At 45.2% G+C, this 19,288-nt stretch overlaps 2 protein-coding genes across 16 annotated transcripts in view; one reads left to right on the top strand and one right to left on the bottom strand.

Moving 5' to 3' along the window:
- The window catches only part of COL4A4 (collagen type IV alpha 4 chain), a 152,746-nt gene extending 146,806 nt beyond the window's left edge, over positions 1–5,940 (top strand). Inside the window, exons 47-48 of the mRNA XM_055573635.1 lie at positions 1,308–1,594; positions 2,661–5,940. Coding sequence (XP_055429610.1) covers positions 1,308–1,594; positions 2,661–2,924 — 551 coding nt within the window. The 3' untranslated portion in view covers positions 2,925–5,940. The remainder of the gene's footprint in view (positions 1–1,307; positions 1,595–2,660) is intronic.
- The window catches only part of RHBDD1 (rhomboid domain containing 1), a 208,775-nt gene that overhangs the window by 59,969 nt on the left and 129,518 nt on the right, over positions 1–19,288 (bottom strand). For 2 of the 15 annotated variants that reach the window (XM_055573623.1, XM_055573626.1), the window contains one exon: positions 13,310–14,734. The exons of 11 other annotated variants lie outside the window; for them this stretch is intronic. In XM_055573623.1, coding sequence (XP_055429598.1) covers positions 14,675–14,734 — 60 coding nt within the window. In that variant the 3' untranslated portion in view covers positions 13,310–14,674. Of the gene's footprint in view, positions 1–4,486; positions 4,648–13,309; positions 14,735–15,339; positions 15,378–19,288 lie in introns of those variants that run through there. 2 more of the 15 variants (XM_055573624.1, XM_055573632.1) reach the window with 2 other exon arrangements.

The raw sequence follows: 19,288 nt of genomic DNA, 5'->3' as shown, positions 1-19,288 counted from the left end.
TCACATAGTTATCATTTCTTTTTTGTGGTGGGGATAATTATGATCTAATCTCTTCATAAATTTGATGATTATGTTACAATATTGTTGTCTATATTCATTCCACTAGGCATTGGATCACTAGGACTTATGTATCTACTAGTTGCAAATTTATACCCTTTAACAACTTTACTTTGAGAAAAGTAAAGCTTACTTTACTTTACTTACTCAGAACTTTACTTTGAGCATCATTCCTTAGCACTGTTTGTCAATTTCCAATAGTGGATTCCTAAGCCTCAAGAACTGACTTCTAAGTTGAGGGTGGAGTCCCTAGGTGCTGACACTTAGGATCCCCCTAAGACAGTGGTGGTTGCAGTGGTGGGTGCAGGAGGGCTGTGCCCACAGGCTCAGCTGGTGGTGAGGTGTGTCCTGTCACTGGGCGTGACCCCCACTATCGGTGGGGGTGATAAAAGCATGCAGGCCTGTGGGGGCACCTGCCCTCTCGTGTACCACCAGTGTCCCCTCCCTTGCCCTGCTCTAGCCACAGCCACCCCACTGTGGCCGCACTCTGCAGAGCTCTTGGAATAAAATCCAAACTCCTTAATGAGATGGACAAAGCCTGCATCCTCTGGTCTGCTTTATTGGGTTGGCTGAAAATGTGTAATCCTACGGAAAAACCAGAAGGAACTTTTTGGCCAACTCAATACTCCAGCAATGCTAGAGATAGACCCAGACCTGGTCTCCCAGCCGTCCCCAGGGCTGAACTCTGAGTCCTTTGAGATCGTGCTCCCTAATTACCTCTGACCCTCTTTACTGCTGTATAAACAGGCCTTTCCTTTGAACCATCACCACCATCTCCAAACCTGGCCAAACCTTGTTCGGAATTCAGGTTCTGGCTTCTACTCACTTCTTGCAGCCATCCGGTTTGGGTGCCCGGGAGCTCCCACTTCTCAAGGCTTGTCTTGCTGTATTCCCATGCCCCCTTGGCTCCTCCAGCTCCCCACCCCCACCAAGCCGGGCTAGCAGCTTCCTGAAAATTCCTGAAGCTCTTGGAGAAGAGGTGTGCTCACGTCTCTCTCTCAAGCATCCTGGCCTGTTGCTTGACTCAGGAGAGCAATCCAGGAAAAAAAAGCAGCCTGACCCGTGAGACCCGACAGGCCGCCAAAGTCGTCAGGTGCCCACAGAAGCAGGCTTTGGTCAGGGCCCCCCACCCCGCCACGACCCCATCCCCCACCCCCTGCCAATGCCAGACGAGTGTCTGCAGAGGGCCCGGGTAGGGAAGCTCATCCCAGAGCAGAGCACTCAGCCTCCATGTGGTCTCCCCTGCCCAGGTCTGGCGGGCTCCTGCCTGCCCATCTTTAGCACGCTGCCCTTCGCCTACTGCAACATCCACCAGGTGTGCCACTATGCCCGGAGGAACGACAGGTCCTACTGGCTGGCGAGCACAGCGCCTCTGCCCATGACTCCACTCTCGGAGGATGAGATCCGCCCGTACATCAGCCGCTGCGCAGTGTGCGAGGCCCCCGCCCAGGCCGTGGTGGTGCACAGCCAAGACCAGTCCATCCCCCCGTGTCCGCGGACCTGGAGGAGCCTCTGGATCGGGTACTCCTTCCTCATGGTGAGCCCCTGCACCTCCGCCGTCCCTAAGACCCACTCTGCGCCCCTTCCATCTGGACTGGACAGTAACTTGAGAATCCAGGGCCGATGGGCAACAGTTTGGCATGAGGGTCATGAAGGCCACCCGAAACTATAGCCTGCTGAGACACAAGGCCACTCTTTTCTGCTTATTGTGGATGCATTTTTGTATTATTTGGGTAGAATTTAGAGGATGGATTTGCATCAGCCCGCAGTGAAAGGGGCTTCCCTGGTAGCTCAGACAGTAAAGCGTCTGCTTACAGTGCGGGAGACCCGGCTTCGATCCCTGGGTCGGGAAGATCCCCTGGAGAAGGAAATGGCACACTACTTCAGTACTCTTGCCTGGAAAATCCCATGGACCGAGGAGCCTGGTAGGCTACAGTCCATGGGGTCGCAAAGAGTCGGACACGGCTGAGCGACTTCACTTTCACTTTCACTTGGGGTTTCTTTTTGTGTGTGCACCCATCTCCTTTCCCATGTACCCTTTCTTTTGTTGTCCTTATGGAGTCGCTGTGTCCTGTCCGACTCTTTGTGACCCCCATAGACTGCAGCCCGCCAGGCTCCTCTGTCCGTGGGATTCCCCAGGCAAGAATACTGGAGCGGGCTGCCATTCATTTCTCCAGGGGATCTTGCTGACCCAAGGATCTCCTGCAGTGGCAGGCAGGTTCTTTACCACTGAGCCACCGGGGAAGCCCATCCTTTCCTGCTTGCTCAGTCCTGTCTGACTCTTTGCGACCCCATGGACTGTAGCCTGCCAGGCTACCCTGCTCCATGGGATTTTCTAGGCAAGAATACTGGAGTGCGTTGCCATTTCCTCTTCCAGGGGATCTTCTCGACCCAGGAATTGAACCCATGTCTCCCGCGTCTCTGGCATTGCAGGCAGATTCTTTACCACTGAGCCACCTTCCCTTAGCAGATCATAGTCTCTTCTTTCTGGGATGATTTTTAGGGAAAATGTAAAGTCAGGCTCAGACCTGGGTGTGTCACTGGTTTTGTCTGGGGTTGTCTGTGCATGTCTGAGCCCTAATTCTCTCCTGTTGTCTGGGTAGCACACAGGCGCTGGGGACCAAGGAGGCGGGCAGGCCCTCATGTCCCCAGGCAGCTGCCTAGAGGATTTCAGAGCTGCACCATTCCTGGAATGCCAAGGCCGGCAGGGAACTTGCCACTTTTTTGCCAACAAGTATAGTTTCTGGCTGACAACAGTGAGACCTGACTTGCAGTTTTCCTCTGCACCGTTACCGGACACCTTGAAAGAAAGCCATGCTCAACGCCAGAAAATCAGCAGGTGCCAGGTCTGCGTGAAGCATAGCTAAGATCCCACCTTTCACAATCAGGTCGCCAAGAGAAACTTGCCAGGAGGCTGAGACATCCTAGGATGTGCTAAGAGATTCAGTGGTGCTCATCTTAGACTCCTGGTTTAGCTGTTCTTTCTGTTTCGATGTGGTTATTCCCAGAGGACTATATAATTCCTTCCTCTGTTCTGGACAGATTAAGCAAGTGCTACACATATGGATTTGTTTGGACCTACCAATCTAGATGAAACCCAGATATTCTTCTTTCATTGAGGATAGTGGGAAAAGCTGGCTTTATTTAAAAGTATGCTAATTCAGGGGAAGGCAAATAGATGATAAAAGCCAGATTACAAATGACATTACTGGAAACTTCATTCATTGGTTAATAGCAACTCAAACAATTGAAGTCAATTACTCTATAATACAGTGGGCTTCTGGATGGATGTTACAGAAAAAAAAAAAAAATAGGCCAGCAAATGAACTAGGAAGTAGAGATTTCCTACGTTTCAAAATGATTTCCTCTGTAATCTATTTTTCCATGCACTTTAAATAATTGTAAAACCATGACCCAAGGAGATTAAAAAAAAAAAAAACCCACACAGCCAGCCTTAACAGTTCATTTCAAAGCAGAATGAATCATTATGCCATGAAGGACCATGGTTGCTATATTCCAGAGATGAAACATTAGCATAAAACACATGGCAGATGAACATAAAACATTATGTTCCCTTCTGCATTTTTCAGAGAATAGAAATGCCTACTTTGGCAACCCTTTGGAAAAGTGGCAATTATGGGGCAAAAATATGTTCAATAAGGGATTAAGAGCCTAAAAGCTATTAATGAATATTAAGGCAGTGATTCACAAAAATTGATTCCCCACTGCAGTGAACTTCCAAACAGACTGCTTTGGCCCAGTTGGGGTCCAACTTGTCTTCCGCGCGTGTGTGTGTGTTAATGGGCCTGGAGCCACATGGGGCCACGTTCACACAAAGCAGACCCTTTCCCTCCCCTGGGTACGCCTACAGAGCCGCCCCACAGCCCCACAAAGGACACTTTCCCTCCATCCACATAATGGCATCTCATGCAGGGAAGTGACAGAGCTATCATTATGCGCTTGGGAGAAAATGAAGGGCCGACTTAATTAAACTAAGGTAAGAAGATTCATTTAAGTCATCGTCACCCCCGGCCCCCGCCAAAGACCTGGCACTTTTAAATGAAACAAAGACAACTTACAGCTTGAATCTTATGTTATGTTATTGGTTTTTACAGGAGCATCCTGTTTTTCCTATCCTAAAAACATTCTTGTATTCTATATCAGTATTAGACCAAGGCAGCAGTTTGATATTTGGCTTTTTTTTTTTTTTAATAAAAGCTTAGAGGTCATGTCATTTTATAGTGAGTAGTTTTCTGTCTAGCAAAAGGATACGTCTTCTATTTTGCTAGAATTCTGTGATCTAATCCTGAAAATCAAAAGGCTTATTGGAAAAGACTTTTATTAAATTCCCTTTTCTCATGTTAAAAAAATGGTATTTTAGAGAAAACTAAAGAAATTTCCCATGAGAAAGTAACATTCATTTTAGTGGTTAGTTTCAATGCACTTAATAATAATTAAAACTTTGTTTATAAGAAATGCTTTTCTTGCCAAATATTGATTGGGAGTGTGCTCTTATATGCAGAATATATATTTCAAATGAATCTTGCTCTGGGCTGCCCTCAGGATGGCAATTTATTTTAAGGCTGCTTCCTGGTAAAAAGAGAAAAAAAATGTACATTTTAAGAGAAAATATTATCTTGATGTACCAGAATATTTCCTAGTTCATTTGATCCTTTATTAATTTTTTTAAACTCTGCTATGGCATGTTAAATATTTGCATACACCTGAAATTTAAGCCAATTTCAACCTTATTTATAATTACAATTTTCTGATTCCAAAAGTTTTCTCATATATTACCTAAATTCAGGCCTTCCAAAAATTCATCTTGTTCATTCATGAAATTGTTCTGAGAACATTTTCTGGGAAGACGGAAGGGTGATTGATGGATCATAAGAAAACATATCTTGTTTGCTATTTTAAACACCTTCATTTTAGTATCAGAATATTATCTTAACAAACTGGCCAAATAAATTTAAAAAAAACATCCTGAATTAAGTGGACAAGTTCCTCCACAGTGAGTCCAAGGTAGTGTACAAGGCTGATTTCAAAATGCTAGTATCGCAAGGGCCCACTCTAAATGCAGTACAAATGCTGCCTGCTGATTTTGAAAAATTATTTTCAATGCTTGAAAAAGCAAGACTATGGAAAAAATACTATCTGGCATTAGAAAACCACATTATTTTTTAGGCCATTAGTTTCTTTATCTGGTTACCCATCAGTGTTCTCTCCTTTCTCTCTGAAGGATGAACAAAGCTTTAAAGTTCTTCTCCTAATCCCTTACTGGTGATTATCCTTATCAAAAGCTCCTCCCAAACCCTCTCCCCCAGCGAGTTAGTTGAAATGCTTCTGGACTGCCCAAAGACAGTTGCTATGAGCTGGGGGTCAGGGTGTTTCCTTTCAGGTTCTTATTCTCAATGAGTGGAGCCCATCCATGCTGCCAGCAGAGGGAGGCTTAGCCACCATAATCCCTCCACTCTGAGATTCCCCCAGACCTCAATTTCAGTTGTCACTTCCTGTGGATTGCTACCTTCGTCTCTGACCTCACTGCACCTGTCTTAACTTTGTCCTTCACCTCTGCTTGTGTAGTAGACATCTCCCAGCTGCTGCCTCCAGTTTCAAATTCTCATCATTTCTCTAAGATGCAAACTTGATTTTGTTAGTCTTTGGCTTTTGTTGTTCAGTTGCTCGGTCGTGCCCAACTCTTTGCGACCCCATGGATTGCAGCACACCAGGCTCCCCTGTCCTTCACTATCTCCTGAAGCTTGCTCAAACTCATGTCCATTGAGTCAGTGATGCCATTCAACCATCTCACCACCTTCTTCTCCTGTCTTCAGTCTTTCCCAGCATCAGGGTCTTTTCCAACAAGTCAGCTCTTTGCATCAGGTGACCAAAGTATTGGAGCTTCAGCTTTAGTATCAGTCCTTCCAATGAATAGTCAGGGCTGAGTTCCTTTAGGATTAACTGGTTGGATCTCCTTGCAGTCCAAGGGACTTTCAAGAGTCTTCTGCAATACCACAGTTCAAAAGCATCAGTTCTTTGGCGTTCCATCTTTATGGTCCAACTCACATCCATACATGACTACTGGAAAAACCATAGCTTTGACTATATGGACCTTTGTCACCAAAGCGATGTCTCTGCTTTTTAATACACTGTCTAGATTTGTCATAGCTTTTCTTCCAAGGAACAAGTGTCTGTTAATTTCATGGCTGCAGTCACTGTCCGCAGTGATAAATGACCCCACTGCCCACGAAGTCTAGATGGCTTCCCACAGGGGGTAAAGGCCTGTGGGAACTCTGTGCTCATCACAGAGGCACGTTCCTCTGTGACTTTGCTCCTGCTCTTTCCACCAGCGATGTCCCTGTCCCACCCCCTAAGTTTACCTGGCAGACAACAGCTTATCTTTAAACTGAATTAGCTGGTAGGGAGGACTGTGTGCATTTCTCCACGATGACCTGGCCTCCGTTCTGCTGCTCCCAATACAAGTCAGGGATTTGCTCACTCTCTCATGCTTTCCCCACAGCTCCTGTAACGTCTCATCCCTCTGCCTTCATTCTCTTGCTAGAATGTAAGCCCAGAGGGCAGGGGCCATGCTTCATTCATTGCTGTATGCTCAGGGCTCACATAGAGCTGAGCATGTTATTGACTTTTAATTCTTTCTTCACTGACAATTCAAATCAGTATCATTAGACATTAGATGTTCAGCTTTGGGTATTGGTTCTCATTGACAAAATGGTTACAAGTACAAACCATTTCTTACTTCACATAATTTTAATGTGACAACCTATCTGCACACGCACAATCTCATCTTACAATTGTTCACAGAAAGCAGACTGATAAACTTTAACCATCACCCACTCCTGAAATGTAGCTTATTTATGTTTAGTTGCTAAATCATGGCCAACTCCTTTGTGACCCCGTGGACTGAGCCCGCCAGGCTCCTCTGTCCATGGAATTTCCCAGGCGAGAATACTGGAGTGGGTTGCCAATTCCTTCTCCAGGGGATCCTCCTGACCCAGGAATCAAACCCATGTCTCTTGCACTGGCAGGCAGATTCTTTACCCCAGCGTCACCAGGGCTCCCCTGAAACGTAGCATACTTTTCCATAAACTGAAATTTTAGAAATAACATTTGAGAGATTTGACAATGAGAGAAGACTCTTTGTGGAAATGTGATATGTCGTAACTCATGCTGTAGGCTGTGTTCCCTCGTGATCTTGAGTGTCCTAGCATAAAATCCCCTCTACAAAATCTGTACATGTTATTGGTGCTGAGGAAGAGAGTAACAGAATGGTTTACTAAAACTGGATTTATCAAGGGTTTTATTTTGAGCCTCTTAGAGATTATAATAGAACAAATCATTCTCTGTGTTTCAGGAAATTACATGGATTTGTTCTTCTGTCAGCTCAGCAGCCTAATTTTATCATTGTTACTTTTATTTGGTGTGGCTGCAAGAACAGTGGAAAGATGTGGCCTTAAAGTTGGTTGAACCTAGGTTTCAATTCAGCTGTCCCTTTCCAGCGGCAGCACCCTGGGTGATACACCAACTCCCTGACCCCCATTTCCCACATTTCCAAAATGGGGCTTAATGTGTACTCTTGAATTGAAAATTAAGATTATATGTCCGGCATGTAGCTGACCTTGTACATTTATTGTGGCCACATCTCCAAATTAAAACAAGCCTTTTCATATGAAAAACATATTTCTTGGAATTCTTTATATAGTAGAACATGATTCTCACAGGGCATATAAATTACTGATTAGAATTATTTATACCTGGTCAACTCTTAATGTCTTTGGGAAAGCTATTTTATTCCAATTCTCGGTTACTGTACCACATGTGAAAAAAGTCACCATTTCCTGCAGGATCATTATCAGGAAGTTCTTCAGGGAACAAAACAATTGACATTAAAAATCAGTACTCTGCAATTGCCACTGTTATTATCTGCCAGAGATTCTGCATAATGCATTTTCAACCACCAAGGTTGGCTGCCACATCCATGTGAAATGCTTGAATTTTATGGTGCTTAAATATTTAATGATTCATAGGAAAAAAATGTGAAACGTGTCTGATAAATTGCATCCCTTTATCTAACCTACAGTTGTAAAGTTAAAGACTTTTCAACATGTAACAATTGCAAGGTGCCTGGTTTGCTATCGACATTGAAATGTTGTATTGCAATTTATACTATCACTTATTATATATAAAATTCTCTGATGACCTCCAAAAACAACTGTGTTTTTTTCTGGTGCATTCATTTTCTTTCAAGCCAAAGTGAGTTTACTACTTAACCTACCATGGCCTGCCTTAGGTTTGGCTCGGGGGTGGGTGGGGGGAACAGGAAAGGTTACATGGTAGACGTGTGATCTGCAGATGGGAGGAACATGAGCGGAGCATAGACAGTGACCCCCGACCCCGCCCCGCCGCCCCCGGGCTTGGGAAAGCGTGATTCTGAGGCTCCAGGGAGCACTGTCCTCCATGCGGTGGTGCGCTGGGGTGGACTTGAAACCAAACCTCTGTTGATTTGCATTCACCTGCCAGCACGGGGCTCTGCTCTCGTGGGTCTCAGTTGTCCCACCAGTTGAAGAATGAGACCACTTGCCTCACAGGGTTGCTCTAAGGGTTAAAAGTAAGAGCTATAGGGGACTTCCCTAGCAGTCCAGGGGTTAGGATTTTGCCTTCCAGGGCAGGAGGTGTGGGTTTGATCCCTGTTCAGGGAGCTTATATCCCACATGCCTCACACCAAAAAGCCAAAACATAAAGCAGAAGCAATATTGTAACAAATTCAATAAAGACTTTTTAAAAGTTCAAAAAAAATCTTAAGAGAAAAATTAAGAGATATAACTACAAAGAGATATAAAATGTAAGGTACTGTTACTGACAACCAGAGCAACTGGAAGTTAGGGGTTAGGAGGTATTTTTAGTCTCATAGCACAGGGGTGGGTGCAGTGCAGATATTCAATAGCTGTTTTATGGAGCAACTTTTTTTAATTAGGAGGGAACGTCAGTGGTTATTTGGTCCAACTGGGCTTCAGGTGACTCAGTGGTAAAAAAATCTGCCTACAAATGCAGGAGACACAGTTTTGGTCCCTTGGTTGGAAGATCCTCCGGAGGAGGAAATGACAACCCACTCCAGTAGTCTTGCCTGGGCAATCCATGGACAGAGGAGCCCGGCAGGATACAGTTCATGAGGTTGCAAAGAGTTGGACATGACTTAGCAACAGAGTACGCACAGTTGTGTACTCACTAATGGAGCAATAATGCTAGCAAATGAACATTTCTTCAACACCTACTACATGACAGGTACAGTATGAACCCTGTGGTATGAGCTCCCCTCAACCTCTCAACTATCCTATCTTACAGATGAGGAAGCTGAGGTTTAGAGAGGATAAATGACTTGCTCGGGGTCACACAGTCAACACCAGGAGAACTTGAACCCTGGTCCATCAATTGCTTAAGATTGTGCTTTACCCACTACACCATGGCCTCCCATACTACTGGCTTTATCACACAATTCTCTACCCAAGCAGCAATATGTATTACAAACAAATTCAGTGATTTCTGCTAGTCACGTTCTGGTTTTCCTTGATAAAGTCTAAATTGTATGTTCCAAACTGCCAGTTCATCTGAAGATCTTGAATAAGATGTCAAAAATGCCATGGGGGGAAAAGCAGTGTGCACAGACACACAAACACACCTGCAAAGGAACAGTGGCCAGATTTGGTGGTATCCACAGGGGCTCCTTGGTGACACCCTTTGAAGGTCCTGGAATCTTGAGTTTTGTGCACTATGCTGCGGCATTCGTGACATGGAACCAGCTTGGGGCACAGGAGGATGGAGACCTCTCCCCACCATCTGGTAAACCTTGGGAAAGGCCTGGATGTTTCTGCTTCTATGGGCAAAAGACCCTGATGCTGGGAAAGATTGAGGGCAGGAGAAGGGGGCGACAGAGGATGAGATGGTTGGATGGCATCACCGACTCAATGGACATGAGTTTGAGCAAACTCTGGGAGACAGTGGACAGGGAAGCCTGGCGTGCTGCAGTCTATGGGGTCGCAAAGAGTCGAACAAGACCGAGCGACTGAACAACAACATGGACAAAAGCTTTCTTTCAAGTGATTCTTTCCTGTGACTCAAGAAAACAGACACACAGTCAACAGTATCAAGCAGCAACAGGCACCTCTTTTAACGTGTGCCACTGGTGATGTTATAAATGAGCTTGTTTTACTCCACAAAAACTTTATCAGTTTTAACATTTCAGACATTGTAGTGGGTACTATGAAGAGATGCACAGAAACACAGTCAAAGTCCTGCCCTTGTGAAGCTTACAATCCAGAGACCTTCTCTCACTTCCGGATAACTAGCAATTCTAAGCGGCTTGTGGAAACTGTGATGAACACCCTCCAAGGGCAGATCATTCTGGGGGCAGAACGGAGAGGATCTGGATGTGCTGAGAGAGGAATAGGCTACTGCATGGAAGCCACAGGGTCAGGAATGCTCGTGGCCTGGACAACGATGAGACCTGTTAGCAGTAGCACAGACTCCCTTAGGGGTAAGTGAGGGTGAGGCTGAAAGGCTGGCTGGAGCCCCATGGTTGAGGCGAATGCGTTTGACCTTTATCCTTTGGCAACAGAGAAATGAGAAAAAAGTACTGAGATGGTGAGTGGCATCACAAAAATAGATTTTGGAAGATTAATGGGCAGTGCTATGTAGAACTGAGTGAAGACAAATTTTAAGTATTGAGTGGGGCAATGAACAGATTTTAAGCAGGGAGTCTGTGACTCTAAAATAAAAGACTGGGGCAAAAGCAGAAAGAAAATGATTGCAGTAATCCATATGAAGGGAAGGGAAGAGATGATAGGATTTTGTTTTTTAATGACTTGTTGTTTAGTCACTGGTGTCTGACTCCGCGACCCCATGGACTGCAGCCCGCCAAGCTTCCCTGTCCTTCACCATCTCCTGGAGTTTGCTCAAGCTCATGTCCATTGAGTTGGTGATGCCATCCAACCATCTCATTCTCTGTTGCCCCTTTCTCCTTCTGTCCTCAATCTTTCCCAGCATCAGGGTCTTTTCCAATGAGTAAGCTCTTTGCATCAGTTATTGATTAAATACAATTCTTTGCTGACTCTTTCAAGAGAAACTAGGATGAGGAAGGAGGCGGCCAGGTCTGCCACACCCTCTGGGTTTTACTGTCCTTTTCTGGTGATGGGTCTCAGTCTTTTAATCCCCCAGGTGGCTCAGTGGTAAAGAATATGCCCGCCAAAGCAGGAGACACTGATTCTATCCCTGGGTTGGGAAAGATCCCCCCTGGAGTAGGAAATGGAAACTCACTCCAGGATTCTTGACTGGAAAATTCCTTGGATAGAGGAACCTGGTGGGTTACAGTTCATGGGGTCGTATAGAGTCACACACAACTGAGCAACTCTGCTTACTCAGATTCTTAACTTACTTCCCAAGCAGCAGAACATGTGACGGATATGTATACTGGCCCCAATTCTACAAAAACCAGCCTTTTACTGTCCAGGCCTCAACAACAGACAGCTTAAAAGGGCAGAGGGACTGTGAACAATCATGTACAACTTTGGAATCACAGGCACTAAATACATTCAAGGTCATAAAGAGGAAGCAATTTTAACTGGTTCCTCATCTTGAAAACCAAGGGAAGAGTCTGAATTAAGAGGTCTCCTAAGTTGACTGATCACAACCAAAGCGTGGGAATGTTTAACAGACAACCAGGAAATTACTATTAAGCAAAGAAATCAAATTTAAAACCAGCTCTAAATGCTTACTCCCTGAGAGATAATTAGTTGAATACACTGGTTTTTGTTTGTCTTTCTCAACCCAGTTTCAGTTTTGTGGTGTAACTTTGGAGATTCCTTACTGTAGGAAGAAAAAATAAGATGGCTGTTGAAAATAATAAGCACTGGTGACAAGCAAGCCTATTAACTGAGCAAAGTAATTATAATAATTTCCAAAACATCTTTATTTTTTTTTTATTTTATTTTATTTTTAAAACTTTACAAAATTGTATTAGTTTTGCCAAATATCAAAATGAATCCGCCACAGTTGTGCTAAGATAACTGGTTTATATTTATAACTGAAATGACCTTTCCCACATCTGTAAAGTTTAGTGATAATCCACTCCATAAATAAGGTGTGCCTATTACAGTTACGCCATTTGAAATCCAATTCTGGTGTCTTTACATCTGACAAGTGAAACAGAGCAAGGAGCTACTATTATTAGACTTGACAGCCATAAAAAATATAAATACCTCCATATACAGTGGCTGGACTTTTACTGCATTGAAAAAACACTCTGGTGAGAAACCAACACTGAATAAGCCTCTACTGGGAGGCAGCGGCCAGCCTTTGGGTGATGCAGTGAGAGAGCTGCAAAGTGCGGCGTTAACAAGACCTCATTCCACAGCCATTCACAAGCTGTGCTCCTGTGTAGAAGGCATGTCTTTCTACAGTTGTATACAAATAATCATAGAGCCAAACATAAATGTCAGAGTTACCTTTACAATGTGCTATCAGAAGATGGAGTGTAAGAATGAGGTTATTCCCAGTAGGGGGCTTTCCAGGTAGCGCTAGTGGTAAACAACCCGCCTGCCAATACAGGAGACGTAAGAGACGGGGGTTTGATCCCTGGGTTGGGAAGATCCCCTGCAGGAGGAAATGGCAACCCACTCCAGTATTGTTGCCTGGAGAATCCCAGGGACAGAGGAGCCTGGTGGGCTATAGTCCATGGGGTTGCAAAGAGTCGGACACGACTGAACCGACTTAGCATGCACGCATCGCCAGCAGAGGTCATGGGAAACAAGTTCGAAGAGTTTGGGAGAAGAGGAATGACATTTGGCTTAAACATTTCAATTTTAAAATGTTTGAAGCTGCAAGACTCAGAGATGCAATTCACACTATAAATGTGCTGCATGTCACTTTGTATCAGTCATAAATTAAGCTGAGGAGCTCAGGTAACATTGTTCCAGCTGGCAGGTCAAAGTGCTCCCGGTCTCAAGTGGTTTGTTAGCTCATTTACATGCAAGTGACAAAGGCTCACCCAGGTCAGCTGAGGTCAGGAACCAGGCACAAAACTGCATAGTTTGCATGCTCCAAATTTGTGAAACAAAGACTGAGAAAGCAATATCCTTAAAATCTTGACCCTGGTGGAGACACAGGTGATTTTTAAATTGCACGTGTATTTTTTTGTATTTCTGTTTATATTGTAAATTTTATCAACAGAGACACAATACTTATTCTTGAGTCCATTTTCCTGATTATATATTTCTTCATTTATTATTATAGAAATCAGTTTCCCTGCTGCAAAAGTAGTACACATATATACATATACACACATTTTAAAAAGAGAACAATATAAAATTGTGAAAAACAGAAAGCAAACTCCTATGCACTCCACCTTCCTAAATAACCAGTTAATATGTGGGTGCATTTCCTGCCAGATGTTGGCTTTATGCATATACAAGGTATATATATTACTTTCATAATCAGAAAACTACATAAATGCTAGATAAAGCCATAGAGGAAGATCCTTTTCTGCTTCTAACTCTCTTTAAATATAAATATCTCAGTGACATAAGACATCAGTGATATTTGGCCTTTTCCTTTTATTCATGAAACACAAGCACCAGGAAAGACGTCTTAAGTGACCTGCGGTCTGTGTGTTGGGGAGTGTCTTGGAGGGTGGCTGTTACAGTGGGCAATTAAAAGGCACTTTTGTGAGAAAAAAAAATACTTCCTCAGGAAGGATTTCTCTGTGACCAAGCTGCTGGTCACTCTTCTGCACGTGGCACCTGCTGCTGCTCTGCTGGTTAGTTCAATACAAGTCGCATCTCCAGGATGTGACATCATCCCTGGAGAGGCTCTTGTAGCTGGATTGTTGGTGCCACCTGCCGGGTCGTGGAGTGTGGAACTGGTTTCCTGTCCAAGGTCTCACTTAAGCTTTTCCACTGACACATCCTGGGAAGGCAGAGGGGCATCAGAGAAAAGCAGGTTCACTGCAGACACCACTCAGACGTGGGGGCCCCAGGGACCGAGGCGCCTGGGCAAGGGAGGCCGGGACGACATCCTGCAATGACGGCTACATCCGGTGCCTGGAAAGTCACCATGGCAACAAGCCAGGAGGATGAGGGGTGGCTCCCCACTTCCTGCCACGTTGGGCACTGAGCAGGAGGGGGGCCTGATCTTTTGGGCTGGTGAACACAAACCTCCTGGCAAAGGTCAAGGTCTTCAAAGACATAACGAGGCAGGGCCTCCACTGAGTCAACAGTGAGAGAAGGGAGTATGGAGACTGGTCCCCAAGTGGAGACGCCCAAGCTCCTGTCTGCAAGAGAACAAGGTCGGAAGTACCATTCCCAGAGAGCTGGGGGCTGTCAAAACAAGCCTGGTCTCAAGACATCAACCAGCTCAAGACATCAACTGGACTCATGGTGGCCGTAGGATGACAGGCCACTGCAGGTGTGAGCAACTGGGATGGTGATGTGCCCGCTCTGCTTTTGTACAAAACGGAGGGTCTGGGGGTAAGTACTGCACAACTGGACCGTGTTTGTTTACAAGGCTGGGTCGCCTCGCTGGCTATCGAATCTGTGCAGCCGCTTTCTCCTCATTTCTTCTTCTGGGGAGAGACGGAACCCATAGGCCGGGGGGCTGCTCCTGCGATTTCCTGAAGAGAGAGCACAAGGTAGTCAAGCACTGCCCTTGTTCTGACACTCACAGGGCTCTGCATCCCAGATTCCAAGGGTGGGGGGGAAGATGGCTTGGGCGTTATCTTTAGCACGAAACAGAGACAGAACAAACATATTTCAGCTGCAGCTGTCAATATGACATTGCGACATCAAGTACACGTTTTTAGTGAGGTCCAGTCCATGAAGCTAATTTGACTCATTTTGAAACTTCACAATCCTCCCATTTCTAGGTTGTTTCCCCCCCTACCATGCTCCATAATTTGCATCATTTAATTTCCCTAATGTCTCAAGGGCTTAGTTTATCTTCTCTTAATGCCCAGAAATAACTCTGTCACTATCTGTAACGTCCTCGCCAGATGGTGAGGTGTCGGAGGTGTCTCCCGATGAGTCTGAGGGTCTCCCTTTCCCTCCCTCTAACCTGCTATCTCCTGAACCTCATAAGCCAGTGGGAATCACACCTGCCTGAGACGCACGAGCACCCGCAGGGCATCAGGGCCCACAGAGCAGAGGCTGTGTTACCATAATGACCAGTATCGGGGCAGGCAGACAAAAATACAGGCATAATCTGCGAAGATCATATGAAGGACCATGGAAGTCATTACTGAAAAGAGCTTCTTGGCGCTGCAAACAGACCAAGAAAATCATTTGCAATGATAGAAGCACTTCAGTTTACTGCATTAAAAACAAAAAACAGTGGAAGATCCAGGCATTGTTGGTGGGGGGGTAATAACGGAATAACAACAGACAGTCCTGGATCTCAAGGAACCAGCAACCTAACTCTAATAAAAGAGCTTTAACGTCCACCATGAGGCAACCGCGCAGGCATCACTGATGGATACAAATAGTAGATTCGCTTTTAAGCAAGTGGATCAAAAAGACTGTACTTTTTCCCTTCAGAGCCTCTGTTAACTCTGTGAGCTCACTTTGAAAGGCCTGCTCCCCTCACCTACATCCATCAAAAGTTCTGTATGTTACAGCCAGACCACCACGCTCAACACTTCCCTCTGAGGTTCTGACACAACTGACTCTGGAAGTCCTGGCCGAGCCATGAAGGCCGGGTGGTGGGCAACGGGGCTGGAGCCACGAGGGAAAACAAGTGAACAGCTGATCGCTCCTGCTCACGCTCCGAACGTCGATGTTGACAGGTAATATATCGACGTGGCCACTGTTAAACCTATGATGAAAAGATGATAGAGAAAGCAGTGTGAAGCTAACCGTCAGTTTGCTGAGCTACAACTAGAATTTCAGCGGTCAGACAGAAAATTCTAAGAAGGCAGTTTTTGGTCCACACTGCGATAGAGACCCCAAGACTCACCCTTTCCTTTTGAGACACGAGGGAATCACCCTTCCCAGACCTCCTGTAACATTTTCTGACTAGTCCACCCAAAAGTGAATGGGGTGGGCCAAGCCCGACACTCAGTCCCACTGGGTAAACTCCACTTCAAGACACAGAACACTTTTACCATAAGATTCTATGACTCCTATAGCAGCAAAAGCTTTACTGGATGCAGCTTTCTCCATATACATTTGTAGAGGGCTTTCTCTCTGTTTAAAGTGGTAAACGCTTTGAAATTACAGAGAAACTCATGAATCCAATTACCATTAGTTTATGGCTTCAAATTGCTTTATACAATGAGATCCAAATCCTGCTTTTCCTCTGACAGTTGTTTTTAACAAGTCCATCCTTAATTGCACTCATGAGCGCGGGCCAGTGTGTGACAGCCCATTCCAGCTGGGCAGGGAACTGGGAGGCCTGGGCTGTGGGCAGAGTCAGAAGAGAGCTCAACGTGGCATGTTGACTCTGGGCCACAGAGCGCGAGCCCACAGATGCTGAAAGATGTTCAGACGCCCAAAGGGACTCACAGTGTCCAAGAGAAAAAAGCTGTTCCGCGAAGGGAGGAATTAGAGAGGACAGATTGTGAAGGTTCCAGGGGTCCAGCTCTCAAAGTGGGCAGCCCGCACAAAAGCTCTCTGGACCCCCGCTTGGGGCACTTGAGGAGAACCAGGGCTGAGCCAAGGGCAGAAATGCCACGTGCCCACGTAGAAAACTCACATCAAGAGAGGAACAAATAATCACTCCTTCACGAGAGCCTTGTGAGGTATCCTATTTCAATTAGTTTTTATTCCTGATTTCATGAAGCCAGCCTTACAGAGGAGGAGACTGAGGCTCAGGGAGAGTTAAGGACAAACCTAAGGTCACGAAGCTAGCACGAGAGGAAGCAAAACTTGAAGCCAGGTGTTCTGACTGCAGTTTGAGTTCTCCTCCCCTTTCCCGCAATCCCGTATCACTGTTCCTTCTAACACACCAAATATGTCAAGCATCTCATCTTTTCCTTCTACCTTATCCTCCTGCCCAAACCCAGCGAGTCCCTTTCCTGTATGGATATGTGGGGAGCTCACTGTTTGAAAAGAGAAAAAGAAGAACCAGCCCAAGTCCTCAACTTGATGGGACTCTGCTGTCATCACAGATGCGGCCACAAAGTTCCCACACAGAAGGGAAAGTGTTAGTCACTCAGTCGTATCCGACTCTTTGCAACCCCATGGGCTGTAGCATGCCAAGCATGGAATCCTCCTGGCAAGAATAGTGGAGTGGGAGCCATTCCCTTCTCCGGGGGATCTTCCCGACCCAGGTCTCCTGAATTGCAGGCAGATTCTTTACTGTCTGAGCCACCACAAAGTTCCCACTTTGGGTCCCCTTAAACTCTACTGACTGCTGGAGTGGTTGGGTTTTTTTTAGGATCGCTGGGAAGGCCTTGGGTATAGCAACCACAAAATAACAATGACGACAATGCCTGACTTGGATGTTTTCATGGATATTTTAAGTCCTTCAGACGCAGTGTTTCTGATTTATCAAAGCCACCCTATTGTCTGAAGAATGACATAATCCTTTCATTTCAGGTTTTGAACTCCATTCTTAATGCTGGTGGTTAATTTTCTTGGAAAGTTTTCAAGTCTAAATTAATCTGTGATATTTTAAAGGCAATTGAGTATTTGGTATTAGTCGGCAACCCACCCATCCTATTCATCACATCTGTACTTTAGGTCAGTGCCTCTCAGCTGCTCCGCTCAGTCTCAGCTGAGCTCTGTTTTCCAAACCTACACTTTTTCATTTGTTTTTTAACACATTTCTGTATTTTCCTCTTGTGTCATATGATCTATCACTTCTCTTTTTAGACTACAGGATCCTCTGAAGCTATTTCTCAAAGAGTCTTAAGAAATGTGCTTTTAATATCTACTTATATTGATTACGTATGTACTAAGTCACTTTAGCTGTGTACGACTCTCTGCGACTCTATGGACTGTAGCCCATCAGGCTCTTCTGTCCACAGGATTCTCCAGGAAAGAACACTAGAGTGGATTGCCAGGCCCCCCCTCCAGGGCATCTTCTCGACCCAGGGACTGAAGCCATGTCTCATTATGTCTCCGGCATTGCAGGCAGGTTTTTTACCATTAGGGCCACCTGGAAAGCCTGAGCACACAGAAAAAGATCTCAACTGGATGGTAAAAGAAGAGAGGTCCCTGTGGGTGTACTTGAAATGGGAGATGTTTCCAGCTCTGCGTACAGCGTGGGGGACACCCCAGGGAAAACTTCATTGCATCAGGCTCTGGTTGGGTCACTTGTCAGGGGAGGCTGAGGAGCAAGGTGACTGCCAGGGTCCTTGCTACAACTCTGGAGTTTGATGATTGGAATTAAATTGTGCCTCCTCCATGTATGGTTATATATCCTTGAGTAAGTAGGTTACCGTCCCTCAGCCTCAGTATTCTTATCTATAAAATGGGAATAGTAACACTACCTCCTCTGCTGGGTTGTTGAGAGGATAAGAAGAGATGATGCATATAAAATGCTGAGTGCCAGGCATGCAGTTAGTGCCTGATCGTCAATGGATGCTGGGACTTTTAACTGTAACATCAGTGAGAATCACGGGTTAATGTCTGCTTGTAACTGTCATTGACTAAGACAGATACAAAATAAAATTACCAATGACTTCTTAAAAGAGCCCAGGACGTCTCTGGTGGTCCAGTGGTTGAGAATCTACCTGCCAATGCAGGGGACACAGGTTTGATTCCTGGTCCAGGAAGACCCACATGCCAGGAGCAACCAAGCCTGCGTGCCACAACTACTGAGCCTGTGCTCTAGAACCTACGTTCCGCAACAACAGCAGGCACTGCAACGAGAAAACATGCACCGCAACTGAAGAGTAGCCCCTGCTAGCCACGACTAGAGAAAGCCTGTGTGCAGTAGCGCAGACCCAGTGCAGTCAAAAATAAATAAATACATGTGTTCCCTGTGGCGGATTCATTTTGATATTTGGCAAAACTAATACAATTATGTAAAGTTTAAAAATAAAATAAAATTAAAAAAAAATAAATACAAAATTTTTTAAAAGATAGAGCCTAATTCTGTTTGAGGAACAACTGGGAGTGTTTTGTACAAAGTGTGGGGTCACTACTTATTAAATATTTGCCCTTCAAGAAACAGATACAAAAAGGGTAATTTGTGAGACCCACTTTTGTAACCAGAAGGAGCCTTA

This window comes from Bubalus kerabau, chromosome 3 (assembly GCF_029407905.1).
Source record: "Bubalus kerabau isolate K-KA32 ecotype Philippines breed swamp buffalo chromosome 3, PCC_UOA_SB_1v2, whole genome shotgun sequence".
Lineage (NCBI taxonomy): Eukaryota > Metazoa > Chordata > Mammalia > Artiodactyla > Bovidae > Bubalus > Bubalus kerabau.
This window is presented reverse-complemented; position numbering and strand designations above follow the sequence as displayed.